General features: G+C 56.8%; 7 protein-coding genes across 7 annotated transcripts; 4 read left to right on the top strand and 3 right to left on the bottom strand.

Annotated features, from left to right (window-relative positions):
• Nucleotides 1-934: 934 nt before the first annotated feature.
• BCV69DRAFT_284733 (hypothetical protein) lies at nt 935-2,522 on the top strand. The gene is made up of 3 exons (XM_025493154.1): nt 935-1,776; nt 1,871-1,981; nt 2,055-2,522. The coding sequence occupies exons 1-3, from the start codon at nt 1,006-1,008 to the stop codon at nt 2,379-2,381; spliced, it is 1,209 nt and encodes a 402-aa protein (XP_025345910.1). The 5' UTR covers nt 935-1,005; the 3' UTR covers nt 2,382-2,522.
• Nucleotides 2,523-2,816: 294 nt separating this feature from the next.
• On the top strand, nt 2,817-4,322 carry BCV69DRAFT_284732 (putative YPT6-GTP-binding protein of the rab family). Its single transcript, XM_025493153.1, has 6 exons — nt 2,817-3,124; nt 3,226-3,396; nt 3,489-3,561; nt 3,653-3,764; nt 3,844-4,007; nt 4,088-4,322. The coding sequence occupies exons 1-6, from the start codon at nt 3,074-3,076 to the stop codon at nt 4,147-4,149; spliced, it is 633 nt and encodes a 210-aa protein (XP_025345909.1). The 5' UTR covers nt 2,817-3,073; the 3' UTR covers nt 4,150-4,322.
• A 902-nt stretch (nt 4,323-5,224) lies between these two features.
• On the top strand, nt 5,225-6,444 carry BCV69DRAFT_288281 (Pkinase-domain-containing protein; the record flags this gene model as incomplete). The annotated part of the gene is made up of 3 exons (XM_025493614.1): nt 5,225-5,237; nt 5,307-6,150; nt 6,309-6,444. The coding sequence occupies 3 exons, from the start codon at nt 5,225-5,227 to the stop codon at nt 6,442-6,444; spliced, it is 993 nt and encodes a 330-aa protein (XP_025345908.1).
• A 6,396-nt stretch (nt 6,445-12,840) lies between these two features.
• On the bottom strand, nt 12,841-14,127 carry BCV69DRAFT_239260 (RhoGAP-domain-containing protein; the record flags this gene model as incomplete). The annotated part of the gene is made up of 2 exons (XM_025489976.1): nt 12,841-13,442; nt 13,482-14,127. Coding segments are annotated over 2 exons (1,248 nt in total), but the record flags the coding sequence as incomplete, so codon positions are not given.
• A 1,690-nt stretch (nt 14,128-15,817) lies between these two features.
• Nucleotides 15,818-17,249, bottom strand: BCV69DRAFT_284727 (putative COF1-cofilin). Its single transcript, XM_025493152.1, has 4 exons — nt 17,085-17,249; nt 16,486-16,739; nt 16,202-16,332; nt 15,818-16,000 (listed from the first exon to the last, which is right to left on the bottom strand). Exons 1-4 carry the CDS (start codon nt 17,085-17,087, stop codon nt 15,969-15,971), a joined length of 420 nt encoding a protein of 139 aa, XP_025345906.1. The 5' UTR covers nt 17,088-17,249; the 3' UTR covers nt 15,818-15,968.
• Nucleotides 17,250-17,488: 239 nt separating this feature from the next.
• BCV69DRAFT_284726 (P-loop containing nucleoside triphosphate hydrolase protein) lies at nt 17,489-18,956 on the top strand. Its single transcript, XM_025493151.1, has 2 exons — nt 17,489-18,430; nt 18,509-18,956. Exons 1-2 carry the CDS (start codon nt 17,831-17,833, stop codon nt 18,803-18,805), a joined length of 897 nt encoding a protein of 298 aa, XP_025345905.1. The 5' UTR covers nt 17,489-17,830; the 3' UTR covers nt 18,806-18,956.
• On the bottom strand, nt 18,920-20,315 carry BCV69DRAFT_61680 (NAD(P)-binding protein). The gene is made up of 2 exons (XM_025495397.1): nt 19,977-20,315; nt 18,920-19,855 (listed from the first exon to the last, which is right to left on the bottom strand). The coding sequence occupies exons 1-2, from the start codon at nt 20,105-20,107 to the stop codon at nt 19,051-19,053; spliced, it is 936 nt and encodes a 311-aa protein (XP_025345904.1). The 5' UTR covers nt 20,108-20,315; the 3' UTR covers nt 18,920-19,050.
• Nucleotides 20,316-20,374: the final 59 nt, after the last annotated feature.

Below are 20,374 nucleotides of genomic sequence, written 5' to 3'. Positions count from 1 at the left end.
GGTACCACTTGCTTTCCACTGGAGGAGAGGGGTCACTTCGCCTCAAGAGCCGGACGGCGAACATGTTGGCTTGCGAGTCATCAACGCCGCTGCTGTCGTGGTCCTGATCTGCTTCACTCTGCTGAGTCTTGCCTCGCTGCTGGGAGTATCTGCTCTTTCGGACGCTCAAAGAAGGGTGATTTCGGCGAGCGAAGTGGCGCGCGAGATAGGCGGCGAACGTGTTGGGCATAGCAGTGGGCGAGGAAAGACTGGTAGCACTGAAAGAGGGAGCGTGCAAAGGAGCGGTAGTTTCGACGGACCACGGAGCGAGCAGCCGAGTACGGAGGTGAGAAGCAGCGAAGAAGGCGGCATTGTGCGGAGCACTGACATCTATTGAGGTCGAAGGATGGGCGTGTGGAGAGGTGGTGCACCAGGATAGTTGGGTGTATGTAGTCGTATTGCACATGCAGGACCATCAGCCGCGGCAGGTCACTTTGCGTCACGGCAAATCTCTCTGCCCTAGCGGCACATGGGGCTCACGAGTCCGCCTGAACATCAGCTCTCGGGAATCATCTAAGTCTGTTCGGAAGATTCTCAGCTGATGTGAAGCTGACCTGATCATCTCTCTTGCATCGTTGTGGATCTTTGCAACACATCACGAATGTGCCTCTGGGCAAGCGGAGCGGGACTGCAAGCGCCGGCTTGCGACGGGCGTGAGTGCATGAGAGTATTAACACAGAGCAGAAGCCGTCTTCGGTATACATTGCGATGGACGAAGAGACTGCAAGGAACCCAAAGAGACTCAAAGTACAGGTACACAGCTCACTAGTACGCTGAACAGGGAGTGTGTGAGAGGACAGGGAAGGTCGGAACGGAGCCCAACAGGGTGCGGTGACCAGAGTGCAGCACGGAGCTGAGGCTTTCTTCTGCTAGCCGTTGTACTCAGACACCCAACAAATCTTCCAATCTTCCCGTCTCAACGCTCATCTACTGTAACACACAAGATCTCACTACAGCGCTCAAAGCATGGCACAAGACAATGCTACTGACATATCAGGAGAGAGCCAGGCAGGGCCTAGCACTTCTGCAGCAGACTACAAAGTGCTGCTGATCAAGACCTTCTCCCTCTCTGATCATCTGAGGTCACAGGAGATGAGCACTTTACAGAGGGTCAATTCGCCGCTGTTCCATGTGTGCATTGACACGGCAAGCGTACCCGATGATTTCCAGGTTACAATTCGGGGCAATCCGACGAGGGTACCAGCCTCCACCCTCCCATTACCTTGCATATTGATCCCTCTGGTCACTGGACAGCAGATTGGAGATGAAAACGAGCTGAATATCGAACCACGTCGTCTTGTTGATCTGCATCTGCAGCTCGCAGAGCAGCTGCTCGCTCGTGCAGAGGCAGGGCCTCGCTTTCGCTTGAACGACGTGAATAGTCACCTTGTCATAGAATTTGGCAATATGCGAAGGGGAGTGAGCCCGCCAGGACACTCGGGAGCGCAGGATGCCAGAGAGACAGTCGACAAAACTTCATACGATACGCAAGCTAGGAACCGGCCCCTTCGCCCTACCTGCCATAGCCCTGCTAGAAGTGCGGCAAGAAGTTCTGGCACCGCCGTCAGGACATTTGATGAGCCCTCCGATGTCGTACACGGCGACAATGCTGGACCAATCTTGGCAGCCATCCCATCTGGTCTCGCTGCCATTCAAGACTCATTTCCATGCGCGAGTGTGTATGGAGTTCCCTACATTGATGACTTGGAAAGTCTAGTGTACTTGCAGCTCTGGCAAGTAAGTGGGCTATACCTCCTGATTGTATGTGCAAGATCTGACATGACCCTTTTCTCCTCCACCTTTCGATCTGGCTTTGCAAACTTGTTTGCAGACCGCTCACATCTATGGCTTGCACGAGAGGCTTCGAGCATCTCTGGAAGAAGCATTGACGAACCGGGTCAGAAAGGTCTTCCTTGTGTCAGACCACAGGGGATGGGACAAGGTAGGTAGCCTCGCTAGCGGCTCTTTGTGAATATTCAGTGACCGTCTCTGCATCGACTGCATGCGTCCGCCAGTTTCTAGATGAATACTGTGCAGCCGCAGACCCAAGATGGAAGACTCTCACGCATGGACTGCGGCAGACCATACAAGACGCTCATGAGAAGCTCTTCTCCGCTCTCGACAAGGACTTGCTTCGCCACATTACCGTAGGAGATGTGCAACAAGCGTTGACAAAAGTGAAGTCGCAAGGAAAGTATCTTACAGGCGCGGACATCTTCAGCGCCTGTCTCGAGGGCAGAAATATCGATAAGACTAATTCTGAGCTGCTGCGGATCGAAAGAAAATGCTTCGACGATTGTATCATGCTGTTGAAGGATACGGTCAAGGCCCTGCCGGGGTGATAGACCCGCCATCTAGGCACGGCAGGCGAAGAGTGGCCTCGAGAGGAGGTGAAGACTTCTGATGCGGTACTTCCGATGACATGCAGCGCTTTTGAAGAAAAAGTCATCAACTAGACTATCTTCTTATCCAGTGCAACCACGACGTATGAAATTGAGTCTATTCGACCCGCGCTGCCAGGCGAAGGGAGTTTGCTTGCCTGACTGCCGGAAACGAGAGACGAGAGATTCGCTCGGCTCGGCTGGGCGTGGCGCCTCTGCCGCCCGCCGCCGTGGCCGCCGCCGCCTTGTCCAATGCGGCCCGCGAGCAAAGTCAAAGTCCGACACCCAACGAACACCCAACGTCGCCTGAGAGGCAGGGACAGATAATATCCATTCATCGTCTGATCCACTACCACTGCCCTACTGAAGCATTACCCCTACCATACCCCCACTTACGCTCTCGCATACACACATCACACAAAGTCGTCATAAGGCGAGCCGCATACCCTGTCAGCCAAGCAATCAGCCAGCAATCAGCTTTGGGTTCGTTCATTCGCCTTTGGCAACGGCCATCATATCGCACTGCCTTCCAGGACTCATCATCAGTCCCATTCTCGGCAATCGCAATCGCTGGTCTTGAACCGGCATAGAAAGAGCACCTTGGCCATCAATCACCTTGTCCCGAATCTCCACCTCTCAGCAAAAGGTACAAGATGACCACACCAACATCAGCAGAGTTCGGGCAGCCCCTGCGTAAATTCAAGGTAAGCCTTCGGAATCTGGTAAAGGCTCTGCATCCTTACAGTGACCCTTTCTGACCATGCTCCCTACACTTGCACTTCCTCGCTTCTCTCCCCTACCACAGCTCGTCTTTCTGGGAGAGCAATCCGTAGGCAAGACGTCCCTGATCACCCGCTTCATGTATGATACCTTTGACTCGACATATCAGGCTACCATCGGCATCGACTTCCTCTCAAAGACGATGTATCTGGAGGACAGGACAGTCAGACTGCAACTGTGGGATACTGCTGGACAGGTGAGTAGGATTAGCTTGACGTCTAGAGGAGCGATCTTGGCTCGGCTGCGAACCTACATTGACTTACTTGCCTCCATGTTGCTGCTGTTCAGGAACGCTTCCGCTCCCTGATTCCTTCGTACATCCGTGATTCGAGCGTAGCAGTGGTGGTCTACGATGTCACAAGTAAGTATTCGAAATGGTCAGACAGCCCTTAGCGAGCAAAGGTAGACGTAAGCTGACGATGTACCGTCCTTGATCGCCCACCCGCTTACAGACCGGGCCAGCTTCCAGAATACTTCGAAATGGGTAGACGATGTGAGGGCAGAGAGGGGTTCGGATGTGATCATTGTGCTAGTGGGGAACAAGACGGATCTGGGCGACAAGAGGTGAGTGCGAGGGACGTTGCTTGGAGAGCCACGCAGAGCGACGGCCGCTGATGGCTCCTGCACCCTCCCACCTTTTCAGGCAAGTGACAACGGAGGAGGCAGAAGCAAAGGCAGCCGACTTCAACGTCATGTTCATCGAGACGTCTGCCAAGGCGGGTCACAATGTCAAGACGCTGTTCAAGAAGATTGCACAGGCGCTGCCAGGCATGGACAAGGCTGGAGAGGGAGAGCAGAGCAACAAGAGTGAGTGGAATGCCCCTGAGAAGAAGCTGTTGGGCTCTGAAAGCGATGCTGACTCTCACCTTGCCGTGGCCCCTTTACAGTGATCGATGTGTCAGCACCCACAGGCCAGAACACATCGGAAGAGGGAGGATGCAAGTGCTGAGTCGACGAAACCGCGGTATAAGAGAGGGCATAGATCTCAAGGGAACCAGCATCTCTGTCGGAGCTGCTGCTGTACTGCTGCTGCTTCACCTCGCCTCCCCCGGCTGCATTTACTCATCTGTTTCGACAAAGTACCCATCCTAATGTCTATCTTTGTGTCTCACAGCCGTCGTGCCAAGATCCTTGGGTGACTGGATTCGGTCTGTAGATCCCCGGCGTGTGGGTCTTGGCGATGACTACCAAGCCAGGTGGGTAGGTCGTCTGCCCACTCTCTCACAGCGTCTTGCCGACCAGGACAGATTGGAGCCCTGCCTGCATTGCTCTCGTCGTCCATCTCAGTGAAATGGTCCTCGGTCTCAGCCCTTCTTCTCCTTGACGACCGCGAAGGGAGGTCTCGAAGGATCGTAGCCACGGGTTCGAAGGCGGTGAGGAGCTTGGCGGTTGCCCCGCACGCGGAGAGGGCCACACGCGGATTGGCGCACCCCTTCTCCCCAATCTCTCCCTGGCGCAGACGCAGGTCTTACCCCGCCCCGCTCTCGTGCGGGTGCAGCAAGGCAGGCGGACAGACACAGGAGGCAGGCCAGGAGCCACAAGCAGCAGCAGCAGCAGCAGCAGCAGCAACAGCCACCAGGCAAGCAACCCAGCCAGCCGCCCGCCCGCCCGCCCGCCTTTGCTCCGCTCCAATGGAACCTCGTCCGCGGATTCTTACTGTTACTATTTGTATCACACTCCCAGACACGCAGGTACTGGTAGTGCCTACACCCTCGCCTACACCCTCGCCTTCGCTACCCATCATCAGCTACCACTTACCACCTACCTCATCACCGTCGCTACGAAAGCCATCGCGTCTTGTCCACCCCCTCTCGCGCTGCCCGCTTCCAGACTCGCCTTTGTTCTTCCAATGGTAGGCTCACTCCCAAGCAAGAGGACATCGACGCCTTCTTGATCCCAGCGACTCTTAAGTAGATAGAAGATTAGTGACCTAGCACGGGCAGATGGATCGCAGCGCTCATTCTCAGCGTGATCCGCGAGGAGCAGTCGCAGGTCCTTCCTCCTTGTCCTACGCCCAGCCTGCCATGGCCTCTACTAGTCGATCAGGGGCAGAAGGAGGAGCAGGAGGAGGTCCTTCTGGCGGCGGCGGCGGCGGTCCCTCGGAAGTCGGACGCTATCCAACGCAGACGATCAATCAAAAGGCTGCACTAGCCTCTGCCTACAATGAGCTAGGTAAAGAGCTCGGATCCACCCGTCTCAAAGCCATCGGCAACTACACCCTCGGCCGGACCATTGGCCAAGGTACCTTCGGCAAGGTCCGACTGGGTACTCATCGTCTCACAGGTACACGCGTGGCAATCAAACAGATTCCCAAGGCCCATTCTGCCTCTCTCACCAGAGAGATTCACCACCATCGACGTCTTCACCACGCTCACGTCATGAAGTTGTACGAGGTATTGGCGACCGAATCAAACATCTGGATGATCTCCGAGCTGTGTTCTGGTGGAGAGCTGTACGACTACCTAGTAGAACGCGGCACTCTCTCTGAATCTGAAGCTCGACGTGTCTTTGGTCAGCTCTGCCTCGCCGTATCTTACGTCCACGGGAGGGGAATTGTACATAGGGATCTCAAGCTGGAGAACGTGCTACTGGACGAGAGGTGTAATGTCAAGCTGGGAGACTTCGGCTTCACGAGAGAGTACGAGGGAAGGAGATTGATGGAGACGTTCTGTGGGACCACGGGGTATGCTGCGCCAGAGATGCTGGCGGGCAAGAAGTACACTGGACAAGAAGTGGACATCTGGTCGCTCGGCATCATCCTCTATGCGCTCCTCTGCGGCTCTCTTCCCTTTGACGACGACGATGAAAACGCCATGAAGATGAAGATACTTCAAGGAGATTTCGAGCTGCCCGATACACTATCGGAAGAGGCTCGAAACTTGGTCTCAAGCATTCTGCGAAAGGAGCCTACTGAGAGACTGTCCATCAGGGCTATACTTGGCCATCCCTGGTTCACCAAGATCATTGCGACCGGGTCGATGCAGACTGTGGAAGAAAATACTCGGAGTGAAGGTCAGTCTCAGCCTCGAGAAGACAAAACCAGCGTGGTGTACATCGCCTCTTCGCGTCCGGTATCTCCTCGAAGTACAGCGCCATCGCTGCCCACAGGCCGGCAAGATTTGCCAGAGTCGCAACGTTCGCAGGCAGAAGCAGCTACACCGGGGGTATCTTTGACAATTCCAATGGCCAAGACTGCTTCTGCCTCGTCTTCGTCACTGGTGGACGGAGACAATCCCTTAAGTGACAGTAGCGATACAAGCGATCATCGCTCAGGTGTATCCGGAGTCACTGCTCCTACCAGCATCGAAGACTCGGTGCGATCTGGCTCCGGCTCGCGGTCAGACGGTCACGAAGGCGCAGCGGCGGAGGGAACTCTCCTGCAAGAAGAGGCGGATCGGGTCGGCAGGGAGACAGTAGGACGCAGAGACTACTCTTCACACCGGCCAATTGGAATGCAACATCGCAACGAATCACAGTCTACGATCAGGCGAAACGGGTCGAGTGGTAGTGAGGGTGGACTGAGCAGACAAAGTGTCGCCAAGACTGTCAAGGGTGGCGGAGGTACAGGTAACCTACCCACGCACCACGAGTCTCCAGGACGCACTGGTAGTGCAGATTCCATTCACGCTGCTGGGGATGAAGATCGTAGTGCATCATATCCGCCAGGTACCGAAGGACGACGGTCACAAGACGCCTTGCTGTCCGCCTCCCATGTCTATCCTGGAGATTCGACAAGCCCGTCTAGGATCCACCGTACGCCGTCGCGCACAAAAAGGCGCTCCGTGTCCTCTGCAGGTCTGTCTGACCACCATCCACCCCATCTGGATCAGACTCGGCCCATCGATTACCTGTCGCTACTGGAAGCTAGTCAGCCGGCTCTATTTTCGAGTCCGCTAGAGCAAGAGCTTCTTCATCAAGTCAGCAATCTAGGCATGGATGTGGGGCAAATTGTGCATAGCATCTTGACCGACGCCTGCGATGCCAGTGCAGCAATGTGGTGGCTCTTGCGACGAAAGGCAGAGGAGAGGAAAGCTGTGGAGAAGTCCCTGTTCCCAGTCGGTGGCTTCTCACCGATGATGCCCACGAGCGCGGTGTCCTCACCCAAACAGAGCCCAGCCCCAGCGTTGGCAACCGGTTTCGCCTCGATGAGCCACCAAACGTCCGAACTCCGTCCACCAGCGGTCCCAGACAAACACAATGTGCGGTCACGATCTCACGATGATCTCGTGCCTCCCACTGACACTGCTCCATCTGGAAGCTCACCATTGCTCGGCAATGGCGCTTTTGGAATCGAAGGGCTACCACCCTCTGCTCAGGAGTCCTTCCGGCGCCGACAGATCTCAGCTGGCGCTGGTGGGCAGGAGTATGGCGCAACTCTGCTCTCGACAAGTGAGGCCTCCGGAACGACGTCTGCAGAGCCTATCAGAGAGCCAGGCAGTCAGCCGAGGCGTGCACAGTCTCCACCTCCTTCGGCCATCACGACTTTGTTGACGTCGCCTTCACCCTCGCGTCCAGCCATCAAGGCTCGATCAAGCAGCGCTATACCCGATGCAAACAACGGCGCTAGTCCTCGTGGTAAAGCAGACCCGGGTGGAGAGGTCATGAGCTCACCAAGCAATCGACGATCCTCTGGCGGAAGACAACGAGCAAGCTCGATTGGTCTCAAGCTGACCAATGCTCTGACTAGCGGTGCTAGGAAAGAATCAGCTGCGAGCGATGAGCCGGAGCCGCCTCTACCTCCGCTGGTCTCTGGTTACGAGAAAGGGAGAGGTCCTGCGTTGAGCACAGGTCTTGGCTTGTTCAGTCGCAGAGCCAGCAGTGGTGCCAAGAAGACAAAGAGTGCTCGTGAGCCCCTGGGTAATGCTCCATTCGACATCTCGAGTGAAGATCTGACCTCCAGAGACAGCGGAGTGGGAGATCGTGGTCTGACTCGAGTGCGAGACTCTACAATGGAGAGGGGTCAATCCTCGACGCCGAACTCGTCAAAGTCAGGTCGCAGGGAACAGAGCCCAAGTCGATCACCAAGTGCAAACACCAATCGCACTGGCTCGCCTTCTTCGTCCAAGCAACTGCCCGCTTCCAATTCGCAAGATACATTCTCATCCACTCACACTGGTGCAGGCAACGTGAGCGCTGATCAGCTGTCAAATACGCAGGACACTGCCGATAGTTCGATGCAGTCGATCAGTAGCAATCCCAAGAAGGGCAAAGGGAGGGGCAAGTCTTCTTTCCTGACCACTGTCAGGACCTGGCTAGGAACAGAGGAAAAGGCCAAGGACGCAAATAGTGCGCGAAACTCTGGGACGAGCTCAGGTACTACCGTGGCGGCTCGCAAGAAGAAAGGGGGCGTTGCGGCAGTCCATTCTCATCTTTCACCTGAAACTCTGGCTGCGCGTCCGTATGCAGTAGCTCCAGGCGGGGCTGCCCGCTCTCCTAGCATGAGGAGTCGATCTGGACAATTTCCTGCCAGTGGCTCGCTAGCTCGTCGTGGAAGTAAGAGAAGTCCGGCACCCAGTCGTACTTATCAAATGTCGAGAGGGCCGTCTATTTCGCGACCGCCTAGTGTACATGGCCATCCTCAGTCTCATGGGCACGACGCTAGCAGCCCTGGCACGTCCCTGCTTGGTCAAGGTCCGCACGCCTCCTCGCCGTACACGTCCAATCTTGCACGACCGACTTACTATCGTCGACAGAGTGCAGGAAGTATTACTCCTACTGCGACCCTGTATGGCGGTGCTGGTGGTGAAAGACCCAGTCGAGCCCCGAGCAACAGCTCGCTCTACCGCACTCCTTTGGCGGGCGGCTCGGGCATGCGTACAAGACGAGGATCATCCAGCAGTGCCCATTCGATGATGTTGCGTCGTCAGCAAGGTTCTTCCTCTCACTTCTACCCTGCCGCATTGGCTCACAGCGGAGTTGGCGTAGCAAGACCGTACTCTCCTCTAGCTGATAGAATTGGCGAAGGCAGCTTGCGGAGAGGAGCTTCTAGGAGATCTGTGGACAGTGGAACGATTGTTCGCAGGCAACGAGGCAGCATTCACCGCCGCGGATCCGAGACGCATCACTCCCGCCCCTCTTCCCTAATCGAAGTCGCTGCGGACCGCGAATATGTCCATGAAGGCGAAGGCCTTGGCAGTGGATTGCACTCCCCAGGTGTCATGACACCTCGCAGACCCTCTGTGGACTCGAGACGAGAGGGCGATTCGAGCCACGGCCACGGGCATGGACGCGTTTCGCCTACGATCTTCCTGGCTCACAGGACAAGACAGAGCTACAAGCCTCCTTCTGCCAATCCGGCACTATTCCACCATGCACACGGGGCTCGCTCCCCCTCTCTGAGCCGGAATAACAGCGCCGTCTTCACTGCATCCATGGCTGCTCCCACCTCGGCACCATCTTTGGAAGTCAGAGACAAAGATAGGGACAGTGCAGCGCGTCCACAGGGTCAGAATTTGCCCCTTGCTGGGACAGGCACATGGCAACGAAGCTGGGGTCGTCCTCCTCCCTCCTGGGCAGGACCTGTCGATCCAGGTCTGTCTAGCTCGGAACTTTCCTCCAATCGGTCCGGCGCACGCTCCGGTCCCACCTCAGCAGGCGGCAGCGGCGGCGTCGGTGTCGGTGTCGGTGCTGGTGGCGGAGGAGGCCGTAAAGCTGGCTTGAGAGACGTCTTTGCCGACAAGGACGAGGACGACTGGGAGGACGAAGACGACGGAGAGGGTGAGGCTACATTCAGCGGTGGATTGGGACAGCTCGACTCGACTAGACTGCGCCACCAAGCTACTTCTACAGGCATAGGCATGGGTGCTACTGGTGGTTGGAGAAATTCACGCAATATGGACTCGCCTATCCGAGGTCCTCGAGGCATGGGAATGCCAATGGGAATGGGATCAGCACCATCATCGTGGGGGACAAGATCTTTTGCGGGCAGTGGAGATATGCGAAGGGTTGATTCTGGACCTGGTGCGGCAAGACAACAGCACCAGCAGCAGCAGCAGCAGCAGCAGCAGCAATTCATGTCTGCCCCTCCAAGTGGCGCTACTGCTGCTGCTGGTGGTGGTGGTAGTGGTGCTCCCTCGGGGCGCAGATCTCCTCTCCCTTCCTCCTTTACTGGCACAGGCACTGGCACTGCAGGTGCAGGTGCAAGTGGTAGCGCCAATGGGAGCTATGGTCCAGCTCTCACATCCAACTCCCTCCTGAGCAATACCTCGCGCTATGCTGGCGTGCGCAACGTCTTCCAGCCACCCCCACTGGGGAGGGACATCCGTCCCAGGATGATCGCAGTCTGTGAGGGGGAGGACGATGAGGATGCTAGTAGGGCAGAGGGAGAGGGAGAGGGTGGTGCTGTACCAAAAGTAGGACCAGGAGAAGCACTGGGAACCACTCTGGGAAGAGCAGCAGGACAGGAGGAGGAGCAGGAGAAGACTAGCCTGCCTCCTCCTCCTGCTGCTGCTTCTTCTTCTTCTTCTTCTTCTCCTTCAGTTCCTGCATCGGCTACTGGACTGAGCAAGGAAGACTCCCACCCCACCAACGCCCTTCCTTCCAACAGCACTAGCACTAGCACTACTACTCCCGCATTGGCACCTCCTCTTACTGGTTCTGGTCCTGGTTCTGGTTCTGGTTCTATCTCTACCTCTGTGGCTGGTGGAGCAGGTGCGGCTGGAGGTGCGGTTGTAGTTCCGGGTAATACCTCGCGCATAGGAGGTTCTGTACCCCCTTCCTGTAAGAGCAACATTGTCGAGGAAGAAGAAGAAGAAGAAGAAGAAGAGGAGGAAGAGGAGTGAGGGAGCGAGCGAGGGAGGGAAGGAGGGAAGGAGGGGAGCGAGGGAGCGAGTCATGTCACCTTACCTTTTATTAAAAAAAGGGAGTCACTTTGGCTTGAGCGAAGCGAAGCGAAGTGAAGCGAAGCGAGGCGAGGTCGTATTGTATCCAATTATCTTTTATCCAGAATTTGAACCTGAAGCAGGAGTCGACTTGCTTCAGTCTGATGCGTGGAGGTGAGACTCTGCGATGCTCCCTCCCTCCCGCCCGTGCCCGTACAGTGCTGTGCTGTGTGCTGTGTTGCATTGCATTGGCTGCTCATGCGCACTTTGCTGAATAGTGAACAGCTGCACTCATTGATGTCGTGACTTAGATGAGATTGCGATGACTTGTGGCTACAGGAACGTATCAGGACTTCCCCCCCCTCTCTTGTGCCGCTCTACCTATCCTCCTCTTCCCCGCCTTCCTCCTCCTCCTCCTCCTCGTCGTGCACCTCGATGCTCTGATCTGCCAGACCATTCTCCTCCACCCCCACCACCTCCTCCTCATCATCATCTCGAGCGAGTGCATCCCCTCTCTGCTCTCCCTGACCTGCTTGCTCCTCCTCGACGTCTTCTTCGTCACCATCATCGCCCAGCAAAGGGGAAGGTCCGCTGGTAGTGAAGAAACCAAGCGCGCTAGCCCCCGTGAGGGCTACACCGCTCGTCGTCCCAGCCTGACTGGGCAGGCCGTTAAGCCCGCCCAGTCCGCCGACACCGGCTGAGCCTGCTGAGCCTGCTAGGCCTGCTGGCGTGGTGGCATCTTTACCTGTCGTAATCGCTGAAGCGGAGGTTGAGCTCGAGGTCGAGGTCGAAAGCGAGGCGAAGTTCCCGCTGGCACTCCCGCTCACACCGGCAGGTACGCCCAGCATCGTTGCCCCATTCGCCCCTGTAGCACCAGAACCAGCACCAGAGGCACCGGAGCCGGAGCCGGAGCCGGAGCCGGCAGGGCCGACCGAGGCACTCCCCAGCCTTGCCCGTGTGAGCTTGAGTGATCCAGAAGCCGATCGTCCCACGCTCATTGGGTTGCCTAGACCACGGGCGTGGTGCAATGGTGCGAGGGCGAAACCTAGCCCGATACTAGGACTTGTAGCGCTCCCTGAGACGGGACTCATACTAGAGGTGGAGGAGGAGGTGCAGTTGCCTGTGTGGGGCTGCTGCTGACTTTGTGATTGTGTGGAGGAAGAGTGCATCGAGGAAGAGGACTCGGCTGTGCTTCCAGCTGCAGGTCCAGAGGAGGAAGTGGGTCTCGATACGCCGACGCTGCCACTGGCACTGCTACTGCCACCTGCAGTGGAAGCACCGACAGAAGTGCTGAGGGGCATTCCGGGAGAGGAGCCCGTTGTTGAAGATGAAGTGGAGAGCATCCTCCTATGTGAATTTCGCGGGAGTGGGCTAGCCCCAGCACCAGCTAGGACATTGCCACTCGTAGTGGAACCTGTAGTTGCGGCTGCAGAGAAGTGACGCGAGGGGGACATGGGTGTGCTGAATGCTGCAGAGTTCGGCCAAGGGCTCATACCGCCTGCGACTCCTCCGGCTCCTGCCACTGCCACTGAAGGTCGACGAGGACTCAATGGTGACCCGGGGAAGGAACTCGTCACTGGTGTGGTGGCAGTGCTGAGCATCATCATCCCCGTGGCCGATGTCGAGGTGGATCCAATGGAAGGCTGACGCACGTGCTGTCCGAGAATCAGTTGACGTGTCTGCAGCAAAGGGGGCGTACTGCTGTTCATGGCTCCTCCGAAGCCGAGACCGAGGGCTGAAGGATCATCGTGGTTTTGCCCGCCTTCTTCGAAGAGCTCAGCAGGGTGATACATGGGTGGCTCATAATCGAGATAGTCTAGCTCGAAGATCTCATAATAGCGATCGATACATAGCTTCAGGAGCGTACCGAGCGTCGTTGGAGGCAGATCACTGCCCGCTAGCTTCCCTGTGCTGCCCGCATGGGGCATAGAGGTGCTCATCTTCGGCGCTCCGGCTACAGCGCACATGGCCATATCCTTGAGTGGGTCACTACTCCTGACAAGATTGGGCCCCCACACAGTCGCCAGGTTCGTAGCGTCCATCTTGTTCCTCTCGCTCCGCCTCGAGACCTTGTGAAGCACTTCGAGAACGTAGGACAGTAGGATGAGCTTGCTTTGAGGGAGGATGGCCGGGAGGATGACGTCTTGCAGGTAGATGATCGCATCGCGCACTGAGTCCTCGTCGCCTTCTTCGACGTGGGGACACTTGCGGATCAGTGGATACATAGAGAGCGAGAAGATGGGATCCGGTAGACTGCGGAAATAAAGCTTGAGTAGACCAGCAGGGATGTGCGCGTCGTCGTACTGCTTGAGTGAGACGGGACTGCCACGATCGTACGCCTGTTGCGCGGCTTGGAGCAGAGCAGTCGAGCCCGACTTGCGAAAGAGACCTTCGGTATCGAGATTGGAGATGGGAGGAGAGGCTGAGCCGTTGTCACTGCCGTGCGGGGCAGCAGTTGTACGTTGTAGCTCTTCGACACAGTCCTTGACAACTCGTGGGATACCACCCTTCTCGCCCTTCTCGCCCATGAGAGCGTCGAGCGGCACGCCAAAAAGCTTGCTGGATGTACTCACGAGCTCTCCGGTGGCGTCCAGGAAACCGGTCTTCTCCTCGATCAGGGTAGCAGGGATCTTGACTTCCTTCTCGTAGTGCATGTTCCACTTGAGCACATCCGGAGGTATGTCAATCTGCGTCAGATCGATCTTCTCTGCCAATTCGCTCAGAGAGTTGACCTGCGTAATCTTCTTTGCAAATTTGGGCGACAGGACCGCCGAGCCAGTGGAGACGATTCTGACGAGGGATCGTGTGAAGAAGGTCGGGTGGCAAATAAAGAGTCTCCTGCAATTCTTGCGAAAGGGTCGAGAGAGGCGACGATAGGCCGACCATAGCCATGCCCACGGAGGGCGGTGCGATGAGCCGCCAGCGAAGAAGACGACTGTGTATTCATTCTGCACAAAGAGCTCCATCTGATCCATGATCCTCGTGAGAAGGTCATCGTAGTTGACTTCCTTGGGGTCGGGTAGGGCTGGGCTCGATAGGACGACTATGGGCCGCCTCTCGTTGTCAATTCCGGACTGGAAGACGATGCTTTGCACGTACGAGTCCAGCAAAGCGGTACGCGCTAACGTTTCTCCCCAGTCTCGAGGAGGCGGAGCCCCAGGCCTGATACTGGCTTCCACATGTGCGGGATCTGGGCTCCGCGTATTCAGACTGGGAGCCAGCGTCCAAGTAGAGCCGCCTACTTCTCCTCGCAGCGACTCTTCCTCCTCGTCCTCGTCTTCGTCATCTTCCTCTTCGCCCCATTTGCCCTTGATACTACTATTGACAGTGGTGAAGCTGTTATCCATACTGCTTGTCCGGAGACTACTCATGGACGTCTGGGCCTTCAGCCGTGTCAGAGTTGCAATGGCAGATTCGCCCGGTTCATGGCGTACCGAGCCTCGAGTACTAGCGCGACGACCGCCAGGCGAGGCCGCGGGTGACATCAGAGGCGTTGCAGACCGGCGACTATCTCCAGCTCCTCTTTGAGGTGACATGTCGAAAGGGATAGCAGAACGTCTCTTGCGCCGAGGTCCGCCTGAGGGTTCGTCGTAATTTCCACTGGGATCGTGGCTTACTGTCCTGCTCCTGCTGCCACTCTCTACAGTAGTGCTCGTGGAAGCGCCGTACCAAGCTCTGCTGAGGTATGCAGTTCCCCAGCCTCCAGAAGCTTCATGACTGGACGAAGGTTCGGCTCCTCCTTGCCGGTGTGAGCCAGAAGCACCATGCTGCAGCGCCGAACCTGACCTGCTCTCCCCGGTACCTGTATCCGAACGGCCCCACAGGCCTGAGAAGGCAGCCGATAGGGAGCCCACGGCAAAGTATCCCGAGGCTGGTGCGGGCGAGGAAGGGACGGGCTTTGCAGAAAAGGAGCGAGAGGGCGACAAGGAGCGCAACCGCGAGGGTCCTGCTTCGTCCGACATGTGTCGTGTGCCTAGAGGAGGGTTGGTGTGCCTGCGAAAGTCGGCGAGTTCGGATGAAGCAGCTAGTATGCGAAGGCGAAGACTGACAAGCAATTGCGAGCGTGTCCTTTGAAGCCTAGGCTGGTCAAGAGAGACTTGCTTTGTAGCCCCTATTCCATCCTCTTGCAAAGTCAGTAGCTCAAGCAATTCGATAGGTTTACCCGCTGTCAGCTGGAACGATGCAAGTGTGCAGCAGCTGACCGCAAGAGAGCCAGAATCTCAAGGAAGACCTCGCGAGTCTGAGGACGATGAGGGGGATAGAGCTCGGTAGGACGATTGTGAAGGCAGAAGTGCAAGGGGGGATGAGAACGACCAGCCCTTCTACCCGGCGGGACCATCAGAGCAACACACGCACACCCACACCCACACGCACGGCCCAGAGCTCCGGTCTCCTCGCAGCCACGCAGCCTCAAACGCCACACGCCACGCCACGCCCACGCCACGTTCACATCACGCCCACAGCACGCTCCCTTTCCGTTCTCTGGGCGCGGGCGCGGGCGCGGGTGCGGGCGCGGAGCCTCCCTGACCTCATCTCATCTCATCTCACTCTGACCCTGCACCCTGCACCGCCGGCCTGGGTCGCAGGTAGGGGGAGAACGGAATGGCAGATGGTGGGGTGATGCTCAAACCAGCTGAGGTCAGCGGTCAGCTCGCTGGGTATTGGGGCCAGAGGGGCTCAGACGACTTGTCAATCAGCTAGAAGACCATCGCAGTGACCCCCAGTTATCGTGCTCGTGCTCCCTCGCATGTTTCATCGAAATGATCATCTTTTCATTGACTCCTTGTGACTACAGCACCGCTCGCTCAAACACGTCTATGTCAAGCTACTGGCCCACCAGCTCAGAAGCCAGGCGACATCGCAAGTTCAGATAAGACTCGCAGGTGGAGACTGGCAAAAGGGCAGGCGGGCAGCATTCGAAGTCAGGATGGACAGAGGGCACTGGCGCTTAGAAGGTCGATCGGGAGACCTTCTCGAGCACTGCAATGATGGGAGAAGGAACAGCGTCAGTATCGCAGCCGCAGATCGTATCCATACTGTCCCAGCCCTGGACCGCACTGTAGCCTGACGTCCCGAGGTCCGCCTTCAATCATATGTCCTCGTCCACCCCACCCCGCCCCCTTGCTGCTGTCCAGATCCACCCTTCCTCCTCTCTCCTGCTCGGGTCAACAGTCTACTCACCAGTGGTGTAGTCGACCTCGGAGAAGTCAGTACCCTGGATCTCGGCTGAAATTCCCACGAGGGCCTTGCGCAGGGCGTCCTTGGAAGAGGCGAAGAGCATCTTCGACTTGATCTTTGAGTCATCGGGGGACCTGTCAGATTGACACGCAAGTGGCAAGGGCAGCCGTCAATATCCAACTGGGGCAGCGGTTTCGAAAACCCCTCTACACCTTGTAATCCCACAGCCTCCTATGTTGTCCAGCCCTCTCCCCTCTTCTCCTCCCGTCTCCTGCTCTGACACTCACCAAGTGTAAAAGCAAATCTTGCTCCTCTTACCATCCCCACCCTTCTCATACTCAAAGTCATAGATGGCGTACCTGCACTCTGCAGCTGGCAATTCGGCGAGGAAATCGTCGTAGTTTGTGCTAGTGGAAGTCTTGGCTACTACAATTTCCCGATTGTCGGCAGAGAGGGTGTAGATGATGAATTTGAGCTTCTTGCCGAGCTTGAGTGACTGAAAGGCTTCCAGACATTCCTGGGAGACGGCTACGCCGGACGACTAGGAGGTAGGTAGATGGGTGGGGAGGAACAGTGAGATCAGTAGGGATTAAGGAGTATGGAGGCTTGTGGCCGCTTCCGGTTCCTTCTGCAGAAGCAACTTTGACGCTGCCTCGTCCGATGTCCTGCTGGTCTTCCAATGTTGCAATCATGGCCGTGCGCCCAACTCCAGACTGTTTACCATTGCAGTCCTGTCCCGTCCCACTGACAGATCAGCATCGTTGTTCCCTGGGCGGCCATGCACAGATACTCTCTCCCCTTGTGGGACTCTTGGACGCATTCCAGCTTTTTTGGTATCGCGATGCCGCATTTCTGCACAGCAATCTTACCAAAGTCAGATACACACCATGTTGGATCAGGAGGAAAGGGGGGCGGGACGTTGCGGAGTAGGGGTGTTCTTCGATCCTGGATCAAGAAGAGCTAGCTAGCAAGCAGTGTGAGAGTGACGAGCTGATGCCTATGTCGAGGTGGAAGTCTACTACAAAGTGCAGATTGGTGAGAAGGTAAAGTTGCAGATGTGGGTATGCTGAGCGATTGCGATCGGAATCGAGATCGGAAGGTGTGTTGGGTGAGGGGGAGTGAGAGGGTGTGGGTGTGGCTCAACGCGGAGGCGAGCGGAGCGGGGGCGAGGGTGGATCGTCGTGGGTGGCTCCTCGGCCAACGCGCAGCCAGCTGGCCGGGAGCGGAAGCCTGGCAGTCAGACAGAACCTGCAGGGCCAGGCGAGGCCAAGGCCGCTTCGCTCCACTCCGGAATCTCGCTCAGTACTGCCTTTGGTTGGCTAGCTGAGCGAACGAATTGGCAAGATAGCAGCGCCAAGGATGACTGAGTCTGATCGACAGATCTGATGTGTAGCTTCTTGAAGCTGAGGCGGATCGAGCTGAGTAAATTGCCGTACGCTGAGTAGCCCGCCTCGCTGCAAGGCCCGCGGCGGCGTTGCTTCAGGGCGGCCCGAGGTCTGTGCGCCAACTTGTAAATCTTCCGCGAGTCACGTCTTTGCCGGTGACCTTCTTCTGGTACCCCATTGCGCAAAGTAGATGCTGTTCCGTAGCCTCCTCCATATCAGATCGATTCCCTTTCTCAAAGCTCGCTGCATGTCGTCCTCTGACTCATCCTCATCATCTCCTCGTGTGCTCTTGGTGGGCATCGGCGGGCCCACCTGCTCGGGAAAGACGACCCTCACAAAGCACATCCTTTCGCTCCTCCCCACCTCTCCTTCTCCCTCCTCGTCCTCTTCTTCTGCTAGCAGCTCCCTGACATCCTTCATAGTCCATCAAGACGACTTTGCTCCACCCGAATCCTCGCTGCAGTGGAATGAAGAGGTGGGCAGTGCAGACTGGGACGACCCGGCTACCTCCGTCGATTGGCGGCGACTGCGTTCCACACTTGCCCATGTAAAGGCAAATGGAGCTCTTCCGCGGGACCATGGCAGTCATGATGAGTCAAACCCATTGCCGGAGCGGGCGATTCGTCCAGAAACAGAGGAGAAGTACAGGCAGCTATTCAAAGAGGCAATGCAGCGGAAGGGGGGACCCACACACGTCGTCTTCTTGGATGGATTCCTGCTTTACTATGATGAAGAAGTGAGGGACATGATTGATGTCCCCATCTTCCTGCGCATCGGAAAGGAGCTCTTACGTGAAAGGAGAGAGAAGAGAGGGGGCTATGTCACTGCAGACGGTGATCGGTGGGAGGTGAGTGGTGCAGCGCCGAACAGATCGGCCTCTTCTGCGAACAGCTCATCTGACCAGATAACTTCTTCTCCAATGCAGGATCCGCCCCTCTACTTCTCACACATCCTCTGGCCCTCCCACCTCAAGGCCCACTCCCACCTCTTCAAAGACGCAGACGTCGAAGCAGGCACCGTCCTGCCCATCTCTGCCGCTCGCACTCCCGCTTCGAGGACAATACCAGAGGACAGTGAAAGCGCAGCCCAGAAGGTCCTTCGACTGATTGAAGTCCAGGACCAGCCTGGGAAGGGGGAGCCTAGAGAGATTGATGAGATTGTGCAGGAGGGATGTGAGATTGTTCTGGAGGCATTAAAGGAGTGGAAGGGTGAGGAGGAGTGAGCCTGGAGTAAAAGCGAGGGACGAACAAGAACACTGTGGACCTTAGATGGGCAGCGCATGAGCGTCAGATAGAATTCAATGATACCACGTCCGCACAACAGAAGTCTCCATAGAATGCCCGGCAAGCATTATGACTATGAATGTAGGGGTATCTATTGCAACAACGTGTCCAGACGAGAACAGATGGAAGGAAAGTCTGCCTACCTGCCTGCATTTGCCCTTCTTCCTTTTCGAGCGCTCCCTATCTACTTCTTCTTGGCTGCTCCCTCCTTCAAGCCCTTGGCAATGCCAATGGCAAGCCTTCTAGTCACACCTGCAGGCAAGAAACTCGTAACGACCGTAGCCCAGTACTGCCACCTGTGCGGCACGATGCACACCCCTGGCTTCACGCTCCAGAAGTTCCACATGCCAGGCGCCAAACTCTGAATCGCAGCGCGGGTCCAGCCCTCGCTCGTTGGTATCATCAGAGATTCAGGCGCGTCGAGCATACCAGAGATGACCTGCCCCGGCACGAGACAGGTGACGTCGACGTCACGTTTCTCTGCGATCATCTCATTGTACAATGACTGGCAGAAGCCGAGATCGAAACCCTTTGTACCGATGTAGGGTGAGACGTATGGAGGGGTAGCCCAGACGCCAATGGAGGAGACGACGGCTAGGAGGGAGGGCTCGTGCCGCTTCAGATGCGGGAGACAGATCCGTGTCACCTCGGCGGGGAAGATCGTATTGGAAATGATCACCTGTGCGATTGTTTCGCTCGTCTCTTCCTCCAGCAGAGGGAAATGTGCATTGGCTGTCCCCAAGTTGTTGATTACTACTGTGAGACGCACTTCCGGGTCGGAAAGGAGGGAAGTGAGCTCCTGTGTGAGGTGCTCATTGGGGTAGATGGTGGCTTCGGTCACTAGCAGCCGGGTCTGAGCGGAAGGAGTGGCCACAGCAATGGCGGACTGGACAGTCTCGAGCTTGGAGCGATTGCGCCCTTGCAGGATGATGTTGAAGCCTAGAGCAGCAAGTTGTTTGGCCCACTCTTCGCCCATGCCGCCAGTGGTGCTGAGAACGGGGAAGTAATCCAGAAGCAGGGGTTCAGGGGCCGGACATGGGCAGGGACAAAGAGGTCTTATCTTCCATAGCCCACTGCTATGGCTATGGCTGTTGCGGCTGTGCTACTCACCCTGTGACGAGAGCGTAGGGAGCTTGTGTCTCATTACTCTTGGTAGCTCCATTCGTGTGAAGGTAGCGTCGCATAGGGTTGGCCGCTCCCCTAGGGGGATTGTCGGCGGAAGTGGACGCAACAGAGCTCATCGTGAGAAGAAGGAGAAGCCCAGGAAGAGGAAGTATCACCAGCGAGTAGGAAGGGACGAAGAAACAGAGCAAAGGGTAAGAGAGAAAGCAGAGGTAAAAGAACACACAAGTGCAAAGGAGAGCACGATGACGAAGGAAGGGTTTCCGATGAGTGCAGGAGGCGGAAGCAGGTGGTGCAGCTGGTGTCGCTGCACCCCGCTTTTGCGGAAAGAGGAAGCAGAAGATTTCCGCATCGTCTGGCTTGAGCCTACGCAGCTGTGATCAGAC

Source organism: Pseudomicrostroma glucosiphilum, assembly GCF_003144135.1.
Source record: "Pseudomicrostroma glucosiphilum strain MCA 4718 unplaced genomic scaffold BCV69scaffold_14, whole genome shotgun sequence".
Lineage (NCBI taxonomy): Eukaryota > Fungi > Basidiomycota > Exobasidiomycetes > Microstromatales > Microstromataceae > Microstroma > Microstroma glucosiphilum.
The sequence above is the reverse complement of the archived record's forward strand: the minus strand, read 5'-3'. Positions and strand labels throughout refer to the sequence as shown.